At 40.9% G+C, this 24,337-nt stretch overlaps 2 protein-coding genes and 1 pseudogene across 3 annotated transcripts; 1 reads left to right on the top strand and 2 right to left on the bottom strand.

Moving 5' to 3' along the window:
- Positions 1-2,500: 2,500 nt before the first annotated feature.
- Positions 2,501-6,926, top strand: LOC306732848 (uncharacterized protein; the record flags this gene model as incomplete). Its single annotated transcript, XM_079214020.1, has 4 exons — positions 2,501-3,014; positions 3,566-3,646; positions 4,798-4,878; positions 5,992-6,926. 4 exons carry the CDS (start codon positions 2,501-2,503, stop codon positions 6,924-6,926), a joined length of 1,611 nt encoding a protein of 536 aa, XP_079070146.1.
- A 5,148-nt stretch (positions 6,927-12,074) lies between these two features.
- saga (S-antigen; retina and pineal gland (arrestin) a) lies at positions 12,075-24,007 on the bottom strand (the record flags this gene model as incomplete). Its single annotated transcript, XM_079220916.1, has 14 exons — positions 12,075-12,198; positions 12,779-12,788; positions 13,712-13,764; positions 14,447-14,539; positions 15,483-15,620; positions 18,533-18,605; positions 18,767-18,851; positions 19,430-19,565; positions 21,078-21,145; positions 21,232-21,291; positions 21,981-22,180; positions 22,836-22,880; positions 23,014-23,074; positions 23,960-24,007. The coding sequence occupies 14 exons, from the start codon at positions 24,005-24,007 to the stop codon at positions 12,075-12,077; spliced, it is 1,194 nt and encodes a 397-aa protein (XP_079077042.1).
- LOC306741466 (nuclear factor 7, brain-like) lies at positions 16,143-17,485 on the bottom strand (annotated as a pseudogene). The gene has a single exon. The product of its transcript is annotated as a nuclear factor 7, brain-like (transcript).
- Positions 24,008-24,337: the final 330 nt, after the last annotated feature.

The raw sequence follows: 24,337 nt of genomic DNA, 5'->3' as shown, positions 1-24,337 counted from the left end.
TTAGGTTTAGACAACAACACCTACAGTTAGGTTTAGACAACACCAACAGTTAGGTTTAGACAACAACACCAACAGTTAGGTTTAGACAACAACACCAACAGTTAGGTTTAGACAACAACACCAACAGTTAGGTTTAGACAACAACACCAACAGTTAGGTTTAGACAACAACACCAACAGTTAGGTTTAGACAACAACACCAATAGTTAGGTTTAGACAACCACAAAGTTTAGTTAGGACATCTACTAAACTACAGAACATCTGTCCGTGAAGAGACTTTAAAAGCTTCAGCCGTGAAGACAGATTATGTTTCTACATCATGTGTCGCAGTGGTCACATGACCCTCTGAAAAGTGACAAAGTTGACACAGATGAGGTTCAGCCTCCACTGACCTCAGGTTGCCTTTTTTAATACGCAGTAAACGCCTTCAGACAGGAATGCAGGTGGTTGTTTACCATGAACCGGTGCAGGTGTGAAACCCGGGCCGGCCTCGGGGGCGTCGCCGGGCGCCACCGGCTGTGGAAAGCAGGACGCCAATCCAGGTTAACTATTCATCCTCTTGTCATCCCTTTGTGCCTCGGCCTCGTTCACTCGGCTCGGTTTACCTTTGTGTTCTCTTATGTTCTGACTTTTTTTTCATAATAAAAGCTCGGCCCGGGGACATAAAGGAGCCCCGTCTCTGGTTCCGCCGGCGACGGAACGTTTTGGGGTCAAGTAAAAAGCGAGGGAGGGTGCGGCCTTCCTAAGCGTGGCCTCGTTCTGTTCACTTCCCACGAAGGGAATCAAGTCTTTTTTTGCTTTTTTGATCCAGATCCAAACTTCAAACACAGCTTCTCAATCGGTTACATTCTAACTTTCTTATTTTTGTTTCTTTATTTATATTTATTTTTGATTAGTTTTTGATAGAATTTAAGAGCGTGAAGCTATTAGCTTGACAATTCTATTCTCAACTAAAAGTGTGAATGATTTAGTTTATAAAATGTCACTAAATAGTTAAACATGTCCGTCGACGTCTTCAAATAGTTAGTTTAGTTTGAAAGAAGAAGAAAGAAAGACGTTCAGATTATCATATGAACCAGCGGTCCACAACCTTTTTGACGGTTTTCGTGTCAGACAATATGTCCACGGACCGGCTTCAAGGTGTGGAGGATAAATATGACGAAATAAAACGACATGATTGGAATACAAACAAATATAAAGTGCATAAAAAAATACATCTCACCATTACGCTGAATTACCAACATATTCAGCAGAGTGAGAATCACCTGTACCGATAAACCCGGACTTTAAGTCCTGGTATCTTTTAAATGCAGATTTCTTCTTCTTCTGTCTCCTCAAGTTTGATTTTTACAAATGTTTGCTCGCTTGTGGGATTCATTTTTGGGGTAACGTGTCACGTGACCGAGACGAGTCATTTTTCTAAATAAAATATCTTTCAGACCGTGATAATAAATCAAATATTTTTTCATTAATTATTTTTCTGTGCCGGTTCGGTGGTTGTGGGCACACTGGAGAAGCTACAATAATCAATCAATCAATCAATCAATCAATCAATTGATCAGCTAAATGTTTCCGTTTTTATCTGTTTGAGTTATATTAAGGACATTGTGACTATTTCAATCACGTTTTCCTTGCAGTTCTGTGATAAAAGTCCTGTATATGGATGATGAAACCAGAGGTTTTACGACGTGACTGGAGAACTGAAAGATGAACCGGTTTCCTCACTGGACTTAATCTGTAGGACTCAGCAACACATTTCCTTCTGAACCCGTCAAAGAGGACGTGTTATAACGGAGGGATGAGGAATGAAGATTAAAGAGACTCTGAAAGGGGGATGAGAGGAAGGAGGTGGAGGCGTCTCTTCTTTCTGTCTTCTGTTCTCTGATATATTTGTGCTGTTTCATGGTGAAGGAGGTTACGTCGCAGGCAGAGGGCCCAGTTCTTCTTCATCAGGACAATAAAGAAGCACCTCCTCTTCCTCCTCCTCTTCCTCAGTCTTTGTCTGCTTCCCGGCAGGTGAGACGGAGCCTGAAAGGAGTTTTGTTTTGGGCGAGGTTTATAAATCAAAGCCTCCTCATCTCCTCCTCAAACCCTCGTCTTCCTCCTCTTCCTCCAGACGATGCTGCACCACTCGGACGGAGCGGTGAGTCTTTTGGGTTTTCAAGTCTGGGAAAACGATCCAGTTCGGTTTGGTTAGAAAATCAAAATAAAATATAATATACATTTTTATGTTTTTCCAACTATGTTGTATTTAAATAAAATGCATGAATATATAAATATTTCAGTAATTTATTTCATCTTAGTCTTGAGTTTCTGTATCTGCGAACCATCTGGTCGCAGATACAGAAACTCAAGACTCTCGATATAGGCGTGAAGACGCAGGTCGTTACCTGTGTGGTTTTCTCACCTTCTGCCCCTTGACTCCCGTCATCCTCCTCTTCCTCCAGATGTTGCTGTCCGGGCTGCTGGGACTCCTCTTCCTCTCCTCCCTCTGCTCCGCCATGTTCCAACCCACCGACAACGGAGAGGAGAGCAACAGCGGGGGCGGGGGCAACATGTCCGACCACCAGACGCCCAAGCCGTCGGAGTCGTCCCAGTCGCTCGAGTCGTCCGAGTCAACTCAGGCGACTCAGACGACTCAGAGGACCGAGGCTCACTTGTTACCCGCCGCCCGCATGCGCAACATGCTCCCTGTTGGCAACATGAGTCATGAGGGTCCATGGACCCCAGATGGCAACATGAGTCATGAGGGTCCCTGGACCCCAGATGGCAACATGAGTCATGAGGCAACCTGGCCACCAGGTGTGCGCCCCATGGAACCGTGGTCCCCCGTTAACATGAGTAATGTCATGCCGCCGATGCTCGGAGACCAGGACCCGATGGCTTCCTACTGCGACATGCTCATGAACTCGCCGGTCCCGCCGCCCATCGACCAGATTACACTTTTCTGCCTCTGTTCGCACTGTAAAGGCACCGTGGGGCCCAAAGGGGACCGAGGAGACCGGGGCCTTCCAGGTACGTAGACCGCTTGGTCCTGAGCCCTGTGTCAGAAAGATGTAACTAGAAGTAACGAATCTCTCACGCTGCTGTCAAGAAAATTGCTTGCTTGTTTTTTTTAAATGTTTAACTATTAAACCGTTTATTGTATCTTTACATGGTTGATTACGAAGTCTAAGTGGTTCTCAGGGAGGTCATAGATCCATTATAAAGTTATTCCATTATGATTTTCATCGGAACAATCATACAAAAAGATATAGACGTAGATTCCCGTGAGCAGAGATTCATTCAGACTCATGCAAAAAAAAGATGAGTAGAATAATCAGAAATATGAAATGCAAAATGCAAAGAAGCCAAAGAGAAAGACACGCTCTCGAGCCTTGTGTTCGCCGGAAGAATACTGAGAAACATGCAGGAAAAGGGAGCTGCACACATTATGTTTCAGCTAAGAAGCTAATGTTCATGACCAAAAAGAAAGAACCACCGGTCTCTGCAGGACAAAGTGAGGACTGTAAAATAAGTTTGAAAAGAGTCAGTGAAGCAAGGCACCAACTGCAATCTGTGATCAGGTGCACCCGGGAGTCCTGGGAGAAGAGGAATGACGGGGTACGCCGGTCCTCGAGGGTTCACAGGACGTCAAGGGATGAAGGGTGAGTTCACCGTGGAGAAGTCTCATCTCGTCACTGTAAACAAGTCACAACATTATAATGAGGTTTCAGATGAATATTAGAGAGATTGGTCCGAGGGGCTGTTTAGCCTAGCTTAGCACAAACACTAGAGGGCAGAGGGAAACTGTTCGCCTCCCTAGATAAAGGACACAAATACAACTTCTCACAAGTTGGAAGCTGCCAGATTTCCTCCACTTTCTCGTCTGTGATTAAACCATCTTTCAAATGTTTAAATATTGTTAAATATAACGATCTTGTTGGAAATGGTTGCAGCTTTTAGACCATGTGGTCTTGGTTCAGATCCCCGGGGGAGTAAAAGCCTGCTATTGTTGATGCAACCACCAGATAGAGCCCAAGGACAGAAACAGAAATATTCCTCACCTTCTTGCTTTACATCGGACTGTAGACGATGAAAAGGTCTGCTGTGTGCGAGACTCATTTGTCTCACAATGGATTCGTCTTTTAAATAAAACAGGCCAATTGATCATTGCTTTTCATGCAATGACATTTTCAATTCAATTTTAATTGTATAGCTCTTTATCACAGAGCACAAAGTTTCCTCAGAGGCCTTAAAATATGTTCAGCAACCACACACCCCTGTAGGAAGAAAGCTAAGTGAGAACAACAGAGGAGGTTCCCTCTCTCAGGATGGACAGAAGTACAATGTACAGTATGTCTCGTGACCAGAATGAGCTACGAGCCAGCCTTAACTATAGACCTGAGCCAGCCCTAACGATAGACCTGAACCAGCCCTAACGATAGACCTGAACCAGTCCTAACTATTGACCTGAACCAGACCTAACGATAGACCTGAACCAGTCCTAACTATTGACCTAAACCAGTCCTAACTATTGACCTGAACCAGTCCTAACTATTGACCTGAACCAGCCTTAACTATAGACCTGAACCAGACCTAACTATAGACCTAAACCTGACTTAACTATAAGGGTTATTGAATAGGAAAGTCTTAAGCCTGCTCTTAAATGTGTGTGTTTGGTCCCTGGACTGAACCTGGAAGCTTGTTTCACAACTAATCCTCAATAAAACATTGATTATGTTTATCTTAATGCAGGAAACATTTGTGTTGCTTTTAATAATTTTTTAACCATTTCAATCTTCTTCTGCGGTCACAGGTCAGAAGGGAGATCTGGGGGAGAAAGGGCCGGCCGGCGCTGTCGGTTTCACCGGGACGAAAGGCCAGCGGGGCTACAAAGGTCTGCTGAGATCTTAAATGTGAAGGATCGCTCTTTGTGAAGGGGTTCTTTAACCGTTTCAAACATACAACTGATCTGACATCGCAGTGGTTAGTGTTTGACTAGGTTTAGGCATAAACATGACGGAGGAGGGATTAAGTTTGAGTTTTGACTTCATCAGCAATAGGAGACATTCCTCGTCATAGCTATACTAATCACCTCCTTTAAGAATAGGGGATGGTCACAGTCGGTAGGAAACAGGAAGCTGTCTAAAGCATTCGTAGCTATACCCACAGAAAATAGTGCACCATAATTCGTAGATATCCCATGCAATTTCTTTTTTTCGTATGTTATGGACACGGTCGTGAAATAGGACGTAAGCCTCACCAGGGCATGAGGGAGCTGAGGGTGCCGGGTCGAACAAACAGGAATCTTTCAGCCGGGCGAACGCTGTCCGTTCCACACGTGAAACGAGGAATCAATGTTTGTGTGTGGTCGTTTTAACCCAAACGACAAACTATTCCTCAACCAAACCAAGTAGTTTCCTGTGAAGACAACAAAAATATTTTGAAAAGATTGACATTGACAGGTCTTGCAGGCTTTCATAGGAAAACATGCACGACAAGAAAGACAACAAGTGTAATCAATAGATTGTAGGTGTAACTGGTTAAAACCCATAAACTAAGAGAAATTGTAATCATCTTAAAACTCATATCTCTTTTTCGTGGACTACTTTATTGCCTTTGAAAATGCTCTGTGTCCAGTCAAGTATTAAATGCATTATAAAGAAACTAGGGTTGAATATCCTGTAAACTAGTGAATAGTGTTTTTATCAGTGAACTATTTGTGAGAGTCACACGATTGTTCACAAGCATGGCCATGATTACCTCATTTCACGACGGCGTGTATAAACTAAGCTTAACCTTTCGCAGGATATCATACAAACCGTTGTTTGAGGATACGTTGTGGGCAGATAGCATCTTGTTGACCCATCCGTCAATTCAGACCTCCTGCATCTTCAGACTTTCAGGCTCTATAACTCGTCACATCATATCTGAGTCAGGGAGTTTTGTCAGCTTAATGTCAACATATATTCTATATTAAAATGCAAATATTCCTGATGTGTTTCTCCAGGAGAGAAAGGGCACGAAGGAATGGAAGGCCCGTCCGGCGCACAGGGCCCCATGGGCGAATCTGGTACATGCCCCGCCTCCTGTGAGAGTCTACCAGGTCCTTCTGGTGAACAAGGAGTCCCCGGACCAGCTGGAACCCGGGGTCTGCCTGGGGTCCAGGGACCTATGGGACTCAAGGGTATTATGGGAAACAAGGGCGACATGGGTATGCTCGGTGCCCCTGGGACGACCGGCGAGAAGGGTGACCAAGGTGAGCAGGGGTTGTGTAATTGCACAGATGGGGAAGATGGCGCTGATGGGGAAAAAGGAGACCAAGGTGCTATTGGTGCCCAGGGTATTCAGGGCCCCATTGGGCTCAAAGGCCAACAGGGCCATATGGGTCTCATGGGGTTGCCTGGGCCTTGCTCCCCGGCCATCAAATCAGCGTTCTCTGCATCTGTCGCCGAGTCGTTTCCTGCTCCAAACTTGCCTGTTCCTTTCCCACTCGTCATCCTCAACATGGGCCACTTCAACCCGTCGATGGGCATGTACACCGCCCCCGTCAACGGCACCTACGTCTTCACCTTCAACCTAGCCGTCAGGGGAAAGAGTCTCAAGGTCGGCCTGTTCCGAAACTTCTTCTCCGTGGTCAAAGTGACAGAAGGAACCGACCAGTCCACCACCAGCCAGACTGTCGTCCTCCACCTCACCATGGGGGACATGATGTGGCTGCAGGTGAAGGACGACAACACCAACGGCATCTTCACCGGCCCCGAGAGCAGCAGCACGTTCTCTGGGTACCTGATGTACCCCGACTCCTGCGAAATACCCAGAGGACGATATCAACCTATCCCACCGACATTCAGTCCGGACGCCTTTATGAAAAGTTGGGGTTCTAACAGTACCACACCCGACCCCACCCCAACTTCCACCCCCACCTCCCTTCCCTCCCAGTAGGCTCCAGTCCGCCGCGTTATAGACGGAGCGTCCTCACACACACAATCAAACACGCAGTGTCTTTATGAGTGCACGTTTTAAAGGAGGGGTATTCACCTTATGCTGCCCATTGATTAGCTAGCTAGCTTGTTATCACCACACTCTGGTTCTTTATTGAATTTATTATTATACTCTTTTAATACCAAATGGTTAAACATGCAGTTGATCTGTGTCTACCCTTCTGGCAGTGAGAGTAATCTTAAAAAATCACACACATGTTCTTTTTGTTTGCGACCGCCCGTTCTCACACAGATCTTCACAGCTCTAAAATTGTCAGCCAGTATTTGGGTAAACTGATCACACGTTCGGAATCTAAATGGTTACTATCTCGATTTGTAAAACTATTTCAAGTTAAAAACAGTTATTTGGCCAGTTAAAGGATAATACAGCTGGTGGCGCAAAGCAAAAATAATCACACTTTTATACTAAAATGGAAGTTCAAATTGACACAATGCGTAAACGCAAAGAATACAGTCCCTTCTGTCACATTTGGGTAATATTTCATAATTAATATTTACATTTAAGGACTGCATCTGGGTCCTTCTCACGTGGTCTTTGGTCGGGTTGGAGGTACAAGCCGGGGTGCTGTTTGCAACTTATCAACTCTGTTGCAAGTCATGTGATTGTTTGAATCCCAGTAAATCTGTTGATCCTCTGACTTTTCCTCTAGCGCCACCATGAGGTTGTCTCTTTAGATTTGTTAGCGGCGTGTGTCCTAGTGAACCCAAATCAGCCTGTTGCATTGGAGTTCTGGAAACCAAATGATTCAAACTATAAGATATTTAAATAAATAAACACAAATTAAGAATAAATGTGAGACAAAGATCTCCCTTTTAAAACATGGAGATAAATTCACTCTCATGATTCAACACTCACTGAAATATGAAAATGCATGTCGGCTTTCACGTGCCAGCTCGACCGATGCTCTTGATCGTGCACTCACTTTAATAAATAAACGGACCGCTGAGCTGATCACCGGCTCTATCGGCCGCCGTAGAGGTTCAGACCTGCTCTAGATGCTTTAAAAGCACTTTGCATCCTCAGAGTAAATATGTTTTTCAGCTCGCTGCAGCGTAGTTTAAAAGCATTTATGATTACGCCTTTTCAAATGTTGATGCTTGAAGTCTGATGCTTCAGCTATTTGTTAAATTGCAACCAAAGCCGCCGCTTCGATCACAAGTTATTTCAGACAAAAGCGAACAAATGGAGTTTGACGCACTATACAGCCAATCCAGAGAACCTGCAGCCAACAGGTGTTTCCTGTGTTGATGGAATAAAGATCAGAAAATCTATTAGTATGCAGCTTCTTCACATCCGGGATGGGTGTTGGCTAATAAATCGTTAATGTTGGAAATACTTGAAAACTGGGTTTCCCCAAGATTAATTTGCAGTGCAGATACTCAGCCCAGACTGGGAACAAGTAGAATTATCTAATTGACATGGCCTCATATATATATCTACATATACATGTATATATATTTATATATATACATGTATATGTAGATATATATATATATATATGATGTATATTTTCTGTTATTTTTAGTTTGATCAGATACAAATAGCTTGGATTTACATGAAAGCCAGTGATTAATAAAACTCCTTGAGGTGACATAAAAAGATGAAAGCTTGGACTCCTCCTCCGCGTGGTTTCTGGACACGTGATTGGCCGATACGGATAGGCGACCAGACTGGGATGAAGCGTCGTCTTCAGTCCTCTGGAGGGTTTTCATGTCACGTCGTCGTGTGTCACGCGCTGTCAGACTTTGCTTTGTGGGTTTTGTCTGAAATAAAAAGCTTCTCTTGAGGGTTTTTGTCCGACTGTTTTATTCAGCAACTTTATTAATGTTTTGCACCTTTCATACAATAGCAGATCAGCCGGTTCTGACTTCTTTTAAAGGTTCCAGAAACCCGTCCTCTTTGCCAGCGTGTTAGTTCATTTTGTAAAAAGAGAAAAACAAGTTGAATGAAATCTTAAGTAAAACTTTGTGGACAGAATTTGAGAGAAATAAGCCTTTTGTGTGAGTAGAACAAAAACATCATGAAAAACGGGACCAAAAGCAAATGTGTTGCCTTTATTTATATTGTTCTGTTTTTTCTATTTTAATAGAAGAATTCAGTAGTAACCGGTGGACTTGGAGGTTAGAGGCACAGACAGGAAGTCAGAAAGTTGTTTGTTGAAACCAGTCTCTTCTTTAAATAGTCATCTTTAAGCAGAGACGCTACAATATCTTGAAACATGTAACCATTATCACTATAGAACTTCCCAAGTTGATTGATTGTTATTTTTTGTATTACAAAGTAGAAATAATCTGCTAATTTGCATATATTTCCGGCGCCAAAATGTGAATTTTGGATAATGCCAGGTTAGAAATTATTGTTTAATTTTGTTGACATATTGGAGACAAATGTTTTTACTGAGGTCATTTTGTATAGCTCTTTATATTACTCCATGAATCAGAAAATACAGACGTAGAAAAAAAAATGTTTTTAGTACTAAATTGAAAATATATATATGTGTAGGAATGAAAGAGTAAAGTTATATAAATGAGGTTATGAATGCGTTGTGAACAAACCTCTTTAAAGAGAAATTGAGTTACATTACACACATTCTGAAGTCTCTACAGGTGAATGGAGTCAACACATGAACTCATAGATTACACCATGAAACTTCACCACTTCATCACTGACTTTAAAAGGAAGATTTAGTGAGTTACAAGTTTTATGAAATGTTGTGTTCAAATATGCAAATGAGGCATTTTCTAACCGTAACTTTAGTTGAATTTAAGATAAATCTACGGACGCAAACCGACAAAGTAAAAAAATAAATGTTTCCTTTCCTGTCTTCTGAATAAAAACGTGTTATGGAGGCTAAATATCTCAGTGCATGAAAAAGCAAATGACACCAAAACAGAGCAGCTAGTGCACAAACACATCAACCATCTTTTATTGCCAGAGTTCAAACTTCACATCACATCTTTTAGAACAGATAAAGTTGATCTTTTACAGTGTTATAAATGTTGCTGCAGTAGATCTGAAGCCTGCAGCATCAGTCTTACAGCGACAAGTCTTATCGGTCCGAACACCGGGAGAGTTTGATATTCACCGCCACAAAACACCCACATTCAAACCACTGCTGTGAGCAAAGGTCAAACAACTAATCCACCTTCTTGGCTTTCGTCAGCCTCACAAAGTTCACTTGTTCTCAGATTGTAGAAAAGCAACAGACGACTAATGTTATTGATACTTAAGATCTAAAAATGCAATTAACAGTCAGAAATGCGTTACTGAAAAAGCAGAAATAATTCTTCTCACCAAAGACTTTACAAAGATTCATCAGGTATTCTATTCAAGGACCATAGCGTTGGTTTTGCATGTTGGTTCAGAAAAATCATCTTTGAATGAGATGCAACGACAGAATTGAATGTTGTAGTCAATACTTCTTACCTTCCAGCATCAATACTACTCTTCAGAACATACTCAGACTGCAGTCTGCCAACAAGAAAGTGTGGACCTTGTATATCAGCCTCGTTGCCAGAAAGTGTTTGTTTTCTGCAAACCAGATGATACATTGAATGTTGACGTTTTAGAAGCAAAAATACATTTAATAAATGTACGTTTCATATAAGTCTCCACGTTGTTAACGTTGTGAAACGATTTGAAACGTTAAGCTAACAAAACTACTTGGTTAAGGTTAGAAAAAAAGATCATGGTTTCTTTTTTTCTAACGTTACAACGGAATGGAACAACGTAACGGAACAACGGAACAATGTAACGACACAACATATTAATGTAACAATGGAACGGAACAACGGAACAATGTAAAGCCTAGTTCATACTTCTCCGTCAGGTCGAAGGCGTACCTACGCCGTCGACCTGACGCCGTCGTTGAGCATTCAGAGTTCTGCGTCGAGGGAACGCGTTGCCTGCAATTAACCGCCATGCCGCCAGGGGGGTGTGCCTGTGTGGTTTCAGGGGTTATATAGGGGCCAAATCCTTTTTCTTGTCACAGTAAACAATGGCGTCCAAGTTGGAGCGGCTGCATTTGGAGTTGGAGCTCATCGATATTGAAGAGCAAATGCTTATATTGCAAATGTTGAAGGGCAGGCGACAGAAGACGTTTGCGGAGGCGGTGTAGGAAGACAGACCGGAAAAAGCAACTGCCGGAAATTACGTTCTGAGCGGACCAATCACAGCGGAACAATGTAACAATGGAACAATGTAACAACGTCAGAAAATATTAATGTAACAACGTAAAGTAACAACTGAAATATTGAAGTACCATAATTAACCAACCTTGTTTTTTTCTTATGTATGGAAACATAGCGAGCATAAAGTTAATGCACTGTTATTTTCACACGGGACACTAACAACGGTTTCCTGGGTGAAAGTCCTGTTTTCGTTTGACCCATTATTCCCTTAGTGGATATTCTCACTCATTATTTTATCAGGTAGCTTTCAGCAACGCCGCTCAATTTAATACGTCACTTACTTTGACCAAATAATACGTCACTTACTTTGACCAAATGCAAAAACGTTGACATTGAATGTATCCACGGTTTGCGACATACAAAACATTTTGGGCAAACATGAGCAGGTTTCACAGCTGCATCCAGACTGAATGATTGAGTCCCTCCAGCTCTCACCATCCCCGCTGTAGCAAACTGTAAGAAGCGTGAGTACGGCCAAAATAGTTAGAGCCCAGCTGGTGAGCATGGTGGAGCATTTAGCAGCTGAAGAAGCAGATATGTCCCTCAGGAGGTGGTGGAGACCAAAAACAGAGCTAAAAGAGAGTAATGTTGGACTGTCACATTCAGCTGACGCAAACACAAAGACTGCTGATGGATCGTCATGTTATTGCTGGATGGAAGAATAAGCAGCTTCTCGCTAACATGATAACTTTAATGAAAAGATGAGCCAATTATATCTGAGGGCAGTATTTTTGCCTCTACTGTAGGTACTTACTGAAGTACGCCCAAATAGTACTAAAACATGAAAAAACACAGGTATGGTCTTTTAATTAAGTCTCAACTTTTTTCTAGTACAAACTCTGAGGCGACTCAAAGCTGTTTTAGTTAAAGCCGTCGTCACTTTGGCTGAATCTCTTCTTTATTTCTCTTTGGGCGCAATGTCGTCACCACCCGACATGTTTCCATCTTCGTCCTCGTCATCGATCATCCCCTTCAGGTAGGAGCGCTTGAACTCCTGGAACTCCATCTCCTCCTCCATCTCACTGCAGAGGACAGTGGGGTTAGAGAAGAGTTGATAGCATTTCATATCAAAGGCACAATAGTGGGATGTATCACATGTAGACAGTCAGGCGACCTTCAGGAACCTTAGCCCTCAAACCTCTGGATTATTAAATAATTCACTGCAAACTGCACTATTTTACAATGTGAATGCAGTGTTTGACCAGGTTTTAGCACAGACTTAATCATGGTGACGTCACCCATTGGTTTGTGCATTGCTGTTTTGAAGCCTTGAGTTTGGATTGGAATTTCTTCTTGGTTTTTGCAACCAGAAGTGACCCGAGAGGACGGAGCTAAGTACAAGCAAGCGCTGACCAATTGTTTTTTAGTCAACAAAAATGTTTCAATAAACTTATATTAAATGAAAACACACTGTGAAAAGGTTAAAGTTGGAAGATAAAAACCTGAACAACTCCCAGACCGGACAACGCTGGTGTAGACCTGTCAATCACCTTGTAGTCCCGCCCTAAAGCATCCCCTGCTTTATGGTCTGTTTGACTAAATGAACATCGTGCTGTATTGAAGAAGACTTGAAACTAGAGATTGAGACATAAACCATCTTACCTTTCCTTCACTGTTGGCAGCCATGACGAAAAAGAGAAAATGAAAACCCAGAAGGTTTAGCTTTCACCCGACTATGAAAATCATGAATCAACACATTTATACACACATATACACATATATATATATATATATATATATATATATATATATATATATATATATATATATATATATACATACACATATATATATATATATATATACATATATATATATATATATATATATATATATATATATATATACATATATATATATATATATATATATATATACACATACATACATACATACATATATATATATATATATATATACATACATACATACATACATATATATATATATATATATATATATATATATATATATATATATATATATATATATATATATATATATATATATATATATATATATACATACATACATACATAGGAGCCAAATGAGATCAAACATTGTTCCTAAATATGTACACCGGGTGGCGCTGTGCTGTGTTCTGGGAGTGGCTATATAATCAATCTGACGGCAGGTGTTGGACCCGGAAAGGGCAAAAGGTTTTGACCGCTTCGACGGTAATGTTGGGCAAGGGTAATTGTTAGGCATCTAGGAAGCCTATCCATGTCCTAATTGAAAGACAATAAATCATCTTACTCGATACAACTTGTCGTGGATCACTAAAAGAGGACAAAGGAACACAGTTGATCGAGGCACATCATATAGCGCGTCAGCCAGACCTACCCAGAGGGAAAAGCACCTCAGTAGCCCAGGTATAAGGTATAGGACCGGGCTCCTTTAACTATATATATATATATATATATATATATATATATATATATATATATATATATATATATATATATATATGTATATTCGAGTGAATAATGCAGTTATCAATAAGGTGGTGTATGGATGGGAGTGTAGTTTCTTTACCTGCATCAGGTTTAGGATGCATCAGTTTGAAGGGAACTTCCAGGCCGACCTCACTGCATTACAAACCAAAACAAAGTGTTTCTCACTGCAGATTTATTAAATTAATACACAGTAAATTATGTGACAGGTATATTATTTTGTCTCTTTTTACTATTCTTACAACTATTGATGAGAACAAGTCAACATGAACTCACCTTGATCCCATCAGCCTGTGAGCACAACAGAGACAAAGAGGAAAAATGGATATTGACTGTTTTGATTTTTAACAAAAAAGACACAGACAGCAAATATGTAAAAGATGGGAGCAGTCAGGAGGCGGTGCGTTCAAAGTCAATCCAAAATGATGATTTTTTTATATCCATCAGTTACAGAATAACCTGATGATTCATTAAAAGTCTTTCTGTCTCCAAATGAATGTAAGTCCAATATTCTCTGTATTTTTGCTCTGTTTTTGGTCACCACCTCCCGGGAGAAATATCTAGCTCGTCTCTGAAAGTGTCTGACGCCTTTTTAGCATAAAAAACAACAAAATGATTGACAATTTCACAAAAAAAACATGATATGCTTGAATGAGGTGGACCATTTGGTGTATTGATAAAATCAGAAAGCAACAAAGTGAATGGAAACAGAGCTGATGGATAAATGATGAAATAGACAAAGCATTTGGAGCGAAGAGAAAGTTTTCTAAGAATGAAAGTAATTTCTAAGTCTTTACTGGGAAAAACACACACACACACACTTGCAACTGACCCTCCAACGATGAGCTTCACCATGATTCTGTATGAAACCATGATCCCCATAACTTCCTTCAGCACACCGTCCTTGACACTAAAAGTGAAGAAAAAAAACACTTTTGATAAAAGGCATGATAACCTGACTCCATGACAGAGCTCTCACTTAGCAGGATGTTCTCATACGTCAGCAGATATTCCTAGGAAAGTGAATAAGCTGTAAATTGTAGATATTCCATCAAATACATTTGTCTGTAAATCTACGTACGGACGAGGAGGCGGAGGTGCATGGGTCAGTAGTTTTGTTGCCTTAACATAACTACGTTTTGTATTGCTTCAACCAAACCAAGTATTCAATGATTGTTTCCTAAACCTACCTAAGTAGTTTTGATGCTAAACCAGACTAGTTTGTGGCCCCACTCTATTGTTTTGTTTTCTAAACGAAACGAAGTATTTCACAATATTTTCCTAAACTTGTATTAGTAGCTTTGTTAGGTAAATCTAACTAAATATTTCACAAATATTTCCTGAACTTAACTAAATAGTTTCTTTAGGCAATAGTGTTGCCTAAAGCTAACTAAGAATTGTTGTGTTCCCTTGCCCCCCTAAGAATTGTTGTGTTGTCTAAACCAACTAAGAATTGTTGTGTTGCCTTACCCCCCTAAGAATTGTTGTGTTGCCTAAAGCTAACTAAGAATTGTTGTGTCGCCTAAAGCTAACTAAGAATTGTTGTGTTGTCCAATCCTAACTAAGAATTGTTGTGCCTAAACCTAACTAAGAATTGTTGTGTTGCCAAAACCTAACTAAGAATTGTTGTGTGGCTTCAACCTAACTAAGAATTGTTGTATCGCCTAAAGCTAACTAAGAATTGTTGTGTTGCCTAAACCTAACTGAGTATTTCTTGATCTTTACCTGAACTTTAGTCTTGTTGCCTAAACTTCACTCGGTATGTCACATTTCTTTCCTGAAACTAAGTAGATTTATTTATTCTTTATCTCTTGGATCCACCGCCCCGTTGTTTGTTTGTTTGTGTTGCTCACATGCTGGATGATGCCAGGTTGGTGTCTTCATGCTTCAGCTTGCCGTCCAGCGCGATGCCCCTCCTCTCACGGTTGTTTGCCAGCACGGGCAGCAGCTTGTAGACCTTCTGCAGGGTCGCTCCAGGAGACACCGAATCCCTGAGACACAAAGGCACATTCAACTTTATACAAAACACAGAAGACAGCAAAGAGGAGATTTACCAACTAAACACAGCAATGAGCAATGATTCCATCATCGAGCATCAAGTCTCAAATGTCCTCCGGCTCACATTGAGGTTTTGAAACTCGGCTGAAAAAGAAAGGGAAGGGAAATAACAAGATAAAATGAAGAACTATTTTCCTCCAATGTAACAATAAAATGTATGTCATGCTCACTCAAAACAATATATGAACCAAAGAGACTTCTGTAGTTTTCTGACCAACAATAACTTCATTGAGACAGAAGAAACCAATAAGGTGAATCACATTTTGCATCCTTAGTGAACATGGTCCTACTTAGTAACTGTAGCGCACATGCGGAGTACTGTATTCACAGTTCTTCCATGGCCGAATAAAGTAACTAACGCTACACGTGCATCCGTTTGGTTAATACACCACAATCACTATCCTCTTCATCGTCATCATCACCATCTCCATCTCCATCACCATCATCTTCATCATCTATGTCTGTTCTACAGTCACAGAGATCTTCTCTGGTAAAACCTTCAGTTCCCCATCAGTTCTTAGAAAAGGAAACATCCTCTCAGTGAAGGTGTGTGTGAAGTTGTGTATGTGTGTGTTGGTTTCAGGATCAGAGAATGACAGCTTTCCTGTGTTCCAGTCCAGATCCACTCGGATCCTCTGGAGCTTCTTCTGGACTTTGAGATCATTGAATAGACCTGGAGATGAAAATAAATCTCTGTATTTACCTGACCAGAACCCCATTGTCCAGGCTTTATGCGTCCCTTCCTCTTGTCAGACTCTGGTAACACAACCTGGACGTCCCAGCTGTGAGTCCCAGAGTTAAATCCTTCAGAGCCCAGAACACACCAGTGATCATTAAGCCTCTCTGGATTATCAGGAAGCTTCTGTCTCTGTCCTCGTCTCATACTGGTCAGGTCTTCAGACAGGATGAATCCTGGACTAGCAGTGTTTGGGTCCAGAACCACAAGAGTGTAGGAGACCAGGTCCTTCATCTTGCTCCAGATATTGAAGGTCAGGTTGCCCAGGTGTTTGGCCTCTATCAGAGCTCCTGAGAGCAGCTGTGGATCCTCCAGCAGGGGGCGCTGCTGGACTTGTTCCACTGCAGCTTTGTAGTTGTTGAGGAATCAGACGTCTTCAGCTCTCAACTCGTCCTCTGCGGCTCTGACTGTGTCTGAAAGAGCTGCTATCTCTCTGCTCAGAGCCTCCTTCATCATCTGACTCTTCTGCTCCTCTTCCTTCCTCAGTGCAGCCGTCCTGGCCTCCTCTTCCTCCACTAGACACTGGTGAAGCTTTTTGAACTGATCCTGAATCTGCCTCTTTGTGCGTCGGGCCTGGACCTTCATGTGTTCTTCTGTTTGATCAAACTCCTTTTGAACTTGTTCAAACACCCATAGCTTCTCCATTTAGGGCTCCAGAGCTCCCTTAAGCTCCTTCTTGAGTTGTGCAGCCGCTTCATCGATGGGTCTGAATCTGTGCTCGCTGTGTTTCTCTGAGTCTCTGCAGACGACACACACCGGCTGCTGATGGTCCAGACAGAAGAGTCTGAGCTTCTCAGAGTGCAGACTGCAGAGAGGCTCTGAAGCCGTCTGATCTCTCTGCTGTAAGAAGGTCTCACTCAGGTTTCTTAAAGCAAAGTTAGAAGGTAGACGTTCCTTTGAATGTCTTCTCTTGCAAAGAGGACACTCCTGGAGGTCCTTCCCTGACCATCAGCTCTGCAGACAGACTCTACAGAAGCTGTGGCTACAGGACAGGATGATGGGGTCTTTAAAGACGTCATGGCAGACCGGACAGCAGAGATCTTCCTTGAGTCTGGAAGCCATTGAGTCTCTGAGAGAAGCTGAAGCTGCCCTTCTTCTCTTGCAAGTAAGTCACCAGCAGGTTAAAGAGGCAGTGCTCCAGTTCCCCCTCCTTAGTTGTCCTTTCTCAGTCTGAACAGAAAACTTGTTTTTCGAGGTGAATTTGTCGTCCGTCTTTCTGTCAGTGCGTCTCTTCTCGGTGAGGCAGAATAATCATATCAGTTTCCTGGTTTGTCTCAGGATTGTTGGAGCGTCATCAGTCCAGAGGTCCGTTTTAGTCATATAATTTACGACCACGTGGCCTTTCTTCTGTTAATGTTCACCAAAGTCTAAAAGTCTTGTGAGTGTATTCAGGATGTGTTTCTCTCTGAATACTTGGGGCAAACATGTATCATTGGCCAGCATCCTACAATCCAGGGTAATTAGCAATGTTTAACTACGGCTAGATAACAAAAACAGGTTAGTGACCTTTGTCCTCTCTGTCACATTTGTTAATACAGTGGGGCAGTGGGGCGGGGTTTGCGCTCAGCTGCAGAGGGAACGGAACGAGGGGGTGGTTCAGGGAACAGGTGTGAGCATGAGGTGTAATTGGCCTCAGCTGGGGGCAATCTGTGTTTATGTCTCTTCCCAATATAAACAGGGAGAGCGCATATCAAAATAAAGGACATTAATAATCAAGCCAAGTGTGTTGCCCTCTTTTGTGCCTAGTCGAGACTCACAAGAGTAACAGGGTTGTGTTACATACAGTTTATTATATTTATCAAAGCCAATGTCTATCGAAGAAGGTCCACACTCATCAATCATTTTGACTAAAAAAAGCACAAACCTCCATCTTTGAGGTGCATCTTTCTTCATTCCTTAATATTCAAAACCTGTCTTCATTATTGTGGCTAAAGTTATACTTTTTCTTCGGAGTTTGTTTAAAGCAGAGAACTGTCATGGAAAGAAATTTGCTCCAGATGTGACTCAGCTTGGCACAGACAAAAGAACACACTGATGTGGATCTACAGACTTGAGGATGATGAAATCTCTTGTAGTATTGGGCAACATGTAGTGTGTGCTGTGCCTCACCCAGGCTCCTCGATGGCCACAGATCTGACGTAGCTGTCATTGGAATACAACACCACCGTGGAGACCTGGTCCACTGTGGAGGACAAGAAGAAGCACGACTTACATTTACATGTAAGTCAACAAAATGTCAGGTATTTAGGATTCATGCAACTTAAATGCACGTCTTTGTTACAGTGGGTGCATGTTTGGAGCAGCTTCTCTAACAGTGGATATGTTATGAGCAGTCACGTTTACCAGAGACGATAATGTTCTTGATGTTCTTGCTGGAGTTGTTCGTGACGCTGACGTGCACTTTGACGGTCTCACCGTGGTAGTATGTCTGGAAACAAGATGCAAGGTTAGACAGCTTAAACAACACATCATCTTTTCATACTGACTATCAGTGGCGGGCCGTGCGTTTTCGACCTAGGCCTTCAGTGCCGTGTAGTCCACATCAGGGGTGGACTGGGGGAAAAAAGTGTCCCGGGAGTTACTGTCAGACCGACCCACGACTATTACGTGCATAGAGCTATTTTAACCACTTTGACGAGAAAAAAGGTGCTTTATTAACAGCGGACACTCCGTGGAGCTGGCAATGCATGAGCTTCTTTCAAAGGAATTAAGAAGTGCTTTACAAACGTCTAACGTACAAGCCCATCAATAGAAATCAACAACAAAAAAACTCTAATGTTCAGAGTAAAAACTGTGTTCATCAAAAGATATAAAAGACACCTCACATGATAATAGTGCAGAATAAATTAGCTTTAATCACAAAAGCACTGCTGCATTCTATCAAACTAGGTTTTCATTTAGTCATTTCAGACATAACTATTTCAGACATAATTATCAGCCATGAAGAAGAACAAACACTCACGACATCATGATACGAGTTAAGATCATAACTGTGAAGAAACGCACCTCTTTGTCCAGACTGGCCTTCACATGCAGCGGTTTGTCCGACATGACAAAGTCCCGGGTGGTTTCCACACAGGGAGCCACTCCCTCGCTCTCTGGAGCGAACTGAACCTTCCTGAGCATCAACTTCACTGAGCTCCTGGTGCACAAAGAAGAGACAAATCATACAAATAATACAATCATACAAAGTCTGGGAGACACGTATACTGACGCTATTTTAGTGTTGTGAATTAAAAAAGGTAATCTGATGTCTATTGATGAGTTTTAGGGCCAAGCATGAGGGAAGAAATGAGGGAGATTATTTTATATTTTGCATTTTGAGATAATTTAGGTCAGGTATAACAAAAACATTTGATACATTTTTTGGAGAGATTTTGTTCTCTTTTTAATGGCATTTTGAGAATAACATTGTTGTATGTTTAGAAAAAAGTTGAAATATTGAGCATACTGTTGACATGTTGAGCAAAAAGATAGTGATGTTGAAAACAACATTGAAATGCAGACTATGACATTGACATGTTGAGTATAATGTTGATATAATGATTACAAAATTAAAATGTTGAGATTAAAATTGAAATGTTAAGAAAAATGTGGGAAAGTTGAGAATAATGTTAAAATGTTGAGAATAAAGTAGGAAAGTTGCTCCATAAAGTTGAAATCTTGATCTTAATGTTAAATTGTTGAAAATCTTAACGTTAAGGATAATGTTCAGAACATTTTTGGAAAGTTGATAATATTTTTCAGAAATTGGCAATAAAATTGAAATGTTACAAAAAAGTTGAAATTTTGAACATAGTGTTAAAATGTTAAGAATTAAAAACAGGTTAAAATGTTGAGTTTAAATTCAAAATCTCAGGAATAACAATGAAATGTTGAGCCTAATGTTAAATTGTTGATGATAATATATTGTTAAGAAATTGGAAATAAAGATATGTTGAAAATGATATTCATCACAACGTTTAGAATTAAGTTAAAAAGTGGAGAATGATGTTAAAAAGTTATTAGTTAAAATCTTAAATTGTTGATAAAGACAATTAAGTAATATTGAGGATAATATATTAGCACCAATATTTTTGTGTTTTTCTCATGTATGCGGCAAAGTGGGACAACACACAACATTTTGTTACGCAACCTTTTCATTCAATGACAATAAATGAACCTTGTAACCTCGAAATGTTGATAATAAAGTCTAAATGTTGAGTTTAACAGTGAAATATTCAGTTTAACATTGCCATTTTGAAATTAACATTGAAATGCTGTGTAGTTTAAAGTTGAAATATTGAGTTTAAAGTTGAAATGTTGAGTTTAACGTTTACATGTTGAGTTTAACATTTAAATATTGTGTAGTTTAAAGTTGAAATGTTTAGTTTAACATTGAAATATTGAGTTTAACGATGAAATGTTTAGTTTTACATTGAAATGTTGAGTTTAACATTTAAAGTTTAGTTTAATATTTAAATGTTGAGTTTAACGTTGACATGTTGACAATGAAGTCTAAATGTTGACGTATCGTTGAGTATAAATAAAACTACAAGAATCTGGTCAAACAATGACATTTTGACATTCTTCTCTAAATTAAAAATCTAATAATATTTCCCCCGATGTTTGTCCCTTGTCCTCTTCCGTAGAGGACGGACTGAAGGAGGCTCACCGTTTGCGTATCTTGGCGTCCTGACTCTCGGCGCTGAACGCTTTGATCTCAAACTCGACGGCACATTGCTGCAGAAGAAGAGAGAACAGCCGTCAGCCGGCCACGACGCGTCTGCGTCATCGCTAACGGTTCGATTCCCCGGTCGGGATCTTACCTTGCCGACGTCATGGGGCGCTGGCTGCAGGGCCACTGAGCAAGGCAGGTTGTCAGGAAACTGAGGACAAGAACACACAGTCATCATACTTTAACTGCTTAAAAATATATAATTAAACACATTTAACAAGTAATAAATCCAATAACTGATTTAAGACCCATTCGGACTGGAGTTGTGTCTCTATGGGAGAAAGCTTTGTGTCCCTTCGTGTTTCTCTTTTAGGCATTTTGTGTCTGTTACTACTTGGCTTTTGTCTCTTTGTTGTCACTTTGTGTCTCTCTGTGTTTTTTTGCCCCTTTTAATACTCATCCTGAGTCTCTTTGCATGTCTTGGTCGTCTTTTTGTGTCTAATTTAATATTTTTTTGTGTTTCTTCATGGACATGTTGTGTCTCTTTTGTTTTGTTTCTTCTTTTGTCTCTTTGTTTTGACCCGCGTCATAGTTATTGTGATATCTTGGTAGTCTTTTTGTGTCTAATTTAAGTTTTTTTTGTGTCTCTTCATGGACATTTTGGGTCTCTTTGAAGCCATTTTGTGCCTATTTGTTGTAATTTGGTGCTTATTTGTTGCCATTTTGGGTCTCATTGTGGACAGTTTTTGGACAACCCTCTTCATAGTCATTGTGATATTTTGATAGTCTTTTTGTGGTTATTTGTGGTCATGTTGAGGTTGGTGTAGGATGATAATCTGAAGTATTTCACTGTGGTAGTGAGTCATAAACACCCTCATACAGCGTGGTCTCACGTCTCACCTCGAAGAAGAACGGGTAGGCGTTGTCTCCCAGCTTGCGCAGCAGCTTGGCTTGTGTCCTGGTGTGGATGCCCTGCTCGCGGTCTTGCAGGGGCGGATACACCTGGCGGGTGGACAGGTACAGCTCCCGGCGGAAGGCGATACCCATCACATCCATGTCGTTTCTGCCGTACCGAAAGGTGCAGGACAGGGTGACGAACACTGGAGGACAAGGAGAGACGGAGAAGATCACAAGTCTGCCTGCGATCAGGGATCAATGACGGAGAGAAGCAGGAACAGCTGTCTGCACATCTGTCTAGTTTTGTAATGTTTGTCTTTTGTTCAATATTCTAACAATATTTCACTGTACATTTTAGTTTTGAGGATCGTTGTAAGCACATTAAGGCTGCACATGCTGTTAATTCTCAATTGTAAATATTCATGCTCCCATTTATTGCACGCTGTTAATTGTTAAATGTTTATTGTTAATTGTGATGCACCTCCCACCAGGACAAATTCCTTGCATGTGAAAACACAAAGGCAAAACTGGAAGCAGGGTGGAGATCTGTGATTACAACTTCGTCAAAGATACCAAATCTGTGTCGCCGAGTTTTGGGCAGATGTTTCTAAAATGAACACAACATGAAGAACATATTTAGATTAATAAGGTGAGAAAATACAGAAGATATCTGTAAACCTGTAAGAAATAATTTATTTTTGTACGCCTTAAAGTTACTTCAGGGGACAGTAAAACGTCAGACCGGCAGAAGTGAAGAGAGAGCGGCAGCTTCACAGGAAACGCGTCATTTTTTAATGTATAAGAAGATTTGTGACCTTGAACTCAATGTCATGGCGAGTGGTGTGTTCAGGTACTGACCTTTCCTCCCCTGCAGAGCCTCAGGATCGATGAGGATGACCCCATCTAGTGGTAAAAACAGGTATTTTAAACTGAGTTTAATCCTTTCAGTTACCAGGATGATCAGGATTCGGCGCTGCACAAATATATTAAATATCAATATAAATACATGTGTTTGAGTATTAGTGAGGGAACTCACCCACTGGATCCACAGAGTTGACGTGGTCCACAAAGTCTCTTCTGCCCATGTAGACCCCGACCTTTACAAACACAGTGGATTGGTCAACAATAAGTGCATTAGAATACCAGCTGATGTAATAATAATAAATAATAATGTAAACACTCGTTTCACTCGTTACTCAGAATGTTGCTGTAAAAACTACGAGAACATTTATTATGAAGTAGAAACTAAAAGCATGAACCATGTCACTGGAGAACTAATAGACTGATTATTTACGTCGAGACGATTGTTTTGTGTATTAAAAGTTTTCTGAAATTAAAATCTTGAATATGCAAACGAGGCACTTTCTTATTAAAGATGAGCTAAGTTTCCTCCATTTCCAGATCATAATAAAGACGGGTTCAAAGTTATTGTTTCATTTTGCAAACAGACAAAATGGTAAAATAAATGCTTTTGCAAGTTGTGCCTCACCATTTCAATATTTTATTCTCTTTCCACTGGAATAGTTGTATAACAGTATATAATGTGTTGAAAACAACTTCAACCGGAATACTTGTGTGCAGTAGACGTCTAAAGTGAAACGGTTGTTGAACATAAACATATTGAACATAAAGCATTGTGACTTTGTGTCGACCTCCTGAGGATCATCTAATCACCTGAACAGATGATCAGGTGATCAGCTTTACCTGATTAAAGTCAGTGAGATGTAAAATTTGAATGAAAGATCAAAATCACCTGCTCCTGTGCCTCTGAGGTGAAACATGAAGCACAGAGGTTTCTGTTCTTTTACAAAAAGCTGCACAAACTAATCTAAAGTCATGTTCATTTCATTTAGTTTGTGCAAACTTTGATTGAGAAAATATATCTTTTATTATCTCTTGTTTATTGTTAGGGACCAAAACAAATTCCCTGCACGTGAAAACCTTCTTGATTCTGAATATTTAATGTCAGACGTTGTACTCACCGACTTGTCCTTGCAGATCTTCTTGAAAACAACATTTTTTGGACTCATGTTGGTTCAGGTGGAGGGAGTCAGCACCTGAGACGACAAAGAGGCACACAACATGTCAAGAGACACGCAACATGTCAAGAAACACGCAACATGTCAAGAGACACGCAACATGTCAAGAGACACACAACATGTCAAGAGACACACAACATGTCAAGAGACACACAACATGTCAAGAGACACGCAACATGTCAAGAGACACACAACATGTCAAGAGACACACAACAGGTCAAGAGACACACAACATGTCAAGAGACATGCAACATGTCAAGAAACACGCAACATGTCAAGAAACACACAACATGTCAAAAGACACGCAACATGTCAAGAGAC

Source organism: Taurulus bubalis (assembly GCF_910589615.1).
Source record: "Taurulus bubalis genome assembly, chromosome: 1".
Classification (NCBI taxonomy): Eukaryota; Metazoa; Chordata; class Actinopteri; order Perciformes; family Cottidae; genus Taurulus; species Taurulus bubalis.
This window is presented reverse-complemented; position numbering and strand designations above follow the sequence as displayed.